Source organism: Lissotriton vulgaris, chromosome 5, assembly GCF_964263255.1.
Source record: "Lissotriton vulgaris chromosome 5, aLisVul1.2, whole genome shotgun sequence".
Classification (NCBI taxonomy): domain Eukaryota; kingdom Metazoa; phylum Chordata; class Amphibia; order Caudata; family Salamandridae; genus Lissotriton; species Lissotriton vulgaris.
Genome location: NC_141693.1, coordinates 2,017,926,376 through 2,017,929,796, shown reverse-complemented (window position 1 = coordinate 2,017,929,796; position 3,421 = coordinate 2,017,926,376). Strand labels below are relative to the sequence as shown.

The following is a 3,421-nucleotide window of genomic DNA, read 5'->3' as shown; positions in this document are numbered from 1 at the left end:
GTTTATAGAAATAGGAAATGTTACCATTCCCTCAACATTCAAATGGTGTGTAATGCCAAGTACCTTATCACTGATATAGGGGCTCAATACCCAGGAAGCACTCATGACTCTTACATCTTCAGGCACAGTGGATTGCATGGACGTTTGAGTGCAGGCCAATTTGGAGAGGGATTTCTACTTGGTAATCATATTTTCATTTTAAAAGTTATTTTTTATCAACTTAACTATTATAATTTCATGAAGTAACGCTACTTAAATGTTTTAATGCAGGTGATAGTGCATATGCTGTACGCAATTTCATCTGTCCCCTTATCTAAATCCTTCTAATGTACATGAAAGGAGATATAATAAGGCACGCCGTTCAACACGTGGAGTCATAGAAAGGACTTTTAGAATTTTAAAAAGCAGGTTTCGTAGGATTCACAAAAGTGGTGGGTCTGTACAATATAATCCACCAATGTGCTGTGGAATCATAACTAGCTGTGCGATGTTACGTAACATGGCCATGAGAAAAGAACACATTTGCAATTGAGTGACTCGGATTCTTCTGACAATGATGAATTACCACCCCCAAGAAGAGTTGTAGCTGGAGTAGGAGCTGCAGCTGGACGGAAAAGACATGCAGACATTACACACAATTACTTTTAGGTAAGAATAAAAACCATGAAAAAGTTTTGATTAACCAAAGTAAATTTTTATGTAATCAAACACAGAATACACAGTGGTATTTTCAAACTTGAACCTGTTACTGCACAGGAAATTGTAATAATCTTAGTGAAATAATACAAGTGCTTATCTGTTCAAAGGCACATTTGGAAATGTTGAAAATATTACTTCCTGCGTTGTCTATTGCTAGAGCGCTGCGCTGCTTCCGTGCTCCTAAGAGCTGTATCAGGGGTGGCATTTCTAGCACTCCTGCGCTGACTGATGTCAGAGGTTGGTGTTGGGTTGTGTTGTATCTTGAGTCTTCCTGCTGCTCAGCTAGAATGTCTGTGTTGTGGAATGTTGGAGGGTGGAATGCTAGTGGTTTGTGAATGTCAGTTGGGTGAGGGCTGAGCAGCAGGACAGCTGCTCCTTATGGGGCTATCGTTTCCTATCTTTTATCATAACAACTTAACTTAAATAAAGTAACTTGAATAATCTATCTTGAAGCATCCATCTTCTTTCTGATTACTTCAGGTTGCTACACCTCCTACCAGTAGTCTCCTGTGTATCTCTGTGTTCAAAAAAAGCTCGTGCCCCAGAGTTAGCTGTGTGCAGCAATTCTATAGCAGTAGTCACCTTATCTAGGCCTTTTGCACACTCCGGTGCATTCAGTAACCATGCGCTGCATGGAAACACTGCGCCTAGTGAAGTTTGACGTCACACTGCACAGCCTGTTAATTGCTTTGGAGTACCCTAGCATTCTGGAGTGTTGACGGCGTGCTGCCCTGTTCCTGGTTCCTTCTGACCGCTCTATGACCATACAAAGTCTGTCCATGGAAGCAGCTACTTGCCTCATCCCTTCTCCCATGCCAGCGCTGCTCCTATTCAACTTTACAAGCTGTCTGTTAATGGACCTTAGGGCTTTATGCTGCTTCTGCTGTACATCCAACATGTTCTGCTCCAACCCTGCAAACACAGTAGGATTGTCCTCTACAACAACCCTGTTGGGCCTGGATCTTTCCAAAGTGTAGGCTCTTCTTCTGTTTGGATTACTTTGCTCTACATGGTCAGATCGAATCATTGTCTCATGTGTACTGTCTTTTGACCCTTCAGGTTCCATTTCCTCATCATCAAAAGGAGGCAGAGGGGCCACATGTCTTCTTCTGGCCCTAATAATGGGATTGGAGTCCACCTGCTCATTTGAATTTTCATCAGGTGGTGTCAAGTCCTGAACATGCGAAGAGATGTCTTCAAAATCCTCACTAGGATGTTCTGCATGTTCTGTGGATGTAGATAGAGACATATGAGTATGCTGGGTGCCTGTCTACTAGATTCAAATAAATTGTTTCAATTTTTGAACCAAAATTAAGTATTTACGGATTTTATCTTAACATTTATGAATATTTCTTATTACTTTTCGCATGTCAAGAAAGTATAGAAATGCTAATGTAATTTAAGAAGAAATGTACAAATCTGTAAGAGTCAGGATACCTCACTTCAATGGGAACAAAATGTGAGCATCCCCTAACATAGACTACATGCATGACCCACAAATGCACACACATACATGCATCCTTCTTACCTTCTGCTCCTTGTCCAGGCTCTGAACTGCCAATATGTGAACTCCGCTAACACTCTCAGGCAAGAGTGTTGCCTCTGCCAGCCCCTCATGAGGAGTGGGCTGGTCTGCAGTGGAGGTTCCCCCGCCTGTCTTGTTTGCTTCTTTAATCCTTTCAGCAAGTTTTTCTTTAGACCTCAGGCGCATATCATAGCACCGTTTTCTAAGTTCTTCAATGGTTCTTGGGGTCACTCCAACAGAATTTACTTTCTCCTGTATTTCAAGCCAAATTTTCCTCTTTCTTGCTTCAGGAACTTTCAAAGCTTGTTTGCCAAACAGCAACTCATGGTTGCAAGCCATCTCTTCTATGAGCGTTTCCTGCTCCTTTTCTGAAAATGTTTGTTTCCTCTTCCTTTTCTCACCAGAAGAACCTCCTTGTGAATTTTCAGCCTCCATGCTGCAAGGAAACAGGTCCGCACAGCTGCCAAACAATCTTCCAACTGCCACTGGGTGTGGCTCAGGCAAGCAGGTGCAGGTAATCAACTAGACTTCCTGACTATGATGTCATCAGCTTCTTCCAGCATTAGCAGATTCACGTTTCTTTTGATTTCTTATTTTGCAAAATTCGCAAAATAAGGAATCGCAAGAAAATCACAGAATATTCTGCGATATTTAAGAAATCGCATAAAAATCGCTAAAAACTATTCGCGACTTGCAAAAAATCTCAAATAAGAATTCACAAATACAAACAATGATACATCTACCCCCCAGTCCCTCATCTCAGTCCTCTGGAAACACAAAGGTGGCTGACATGTACCCATCTGAAGCTAAATGTTCTTAAAACAGAATTCCTACTGATCCCACCCCATAACCAATCCCTCGTCATGGAGCAATGGCTGAATCAGCTGACGGCTCTTAACTGCAGGTCGCACCTCGTGCACTCGTCCGTCATCCTCTCTGGGCATCATTCTAGACAAAAGCCTGAACATGCAGAAGCGCATCAGTTCCCTCACCAAAGGAGCGAGCTTCCAACTCAGCATCCTAAGGAAGCTCAAACCCTCCCTCCCTGCTCATGACCGAAAGGTTGCAGTTCAAGCATTAGTGGTCGCAAAGCTTGACTACGGTAGCGCAACATTGGGGCCTGCCCAGAGTGTATAAATTCTTTATTGTATAGTTAATAAAAACCGTTACAATATACCAATTAATAGAAATACTTTC

General features: G+C 42.2%; 1 protein-coding gene across 1 annotated transcript; it reads right to left on the bottom strand.

Annotated features, from left to right (window-relative positions):
• Positions 1–672: 672 nt before the first annotated feature.
• LOC147718029 (myb-related transcription factor, partner of profilin-like) lies at positions 673–2,702 on the bottom strand. Its single transcript, XM_086920599.1, has 2 exons — positions 2,228–2,702; positions 673–1,926 (listed from the first exon to the last, which is right to left on the bottom strand). The coding sequence occupies exons 1-2, from the start codon at positions 2,657–2,659 to the stop codon at positions 1,867–1,869; spliced, it is 492 nt and encodes a 163-aa protein (XP_086776725.1). The 5' UTR covers positions 2,660–2,702; the 3' UTR covers positions 673–1,866.
• Between the last annotated feature and the right edge of the window lie 719 nt (positions 2,703–3,421).

Excerpts from the sequence above, each read along its gene's own strand:
- LOC147718029 (XM_086920599.1), bottom strand. The coding sequence starts at position 2,659 with ATGGAGGCTGAAAATTCACAAGGAGGTTCTTCTGGTGAGAAAAGGAAG. Across the intron at positions 1,927-2,227 it reads GCCTGGACAAGGAGCAGAAG|AACATGCAGAACATCCTAGT; the intron begins GTAAGAAGGATG and ends CTACATCCACAG.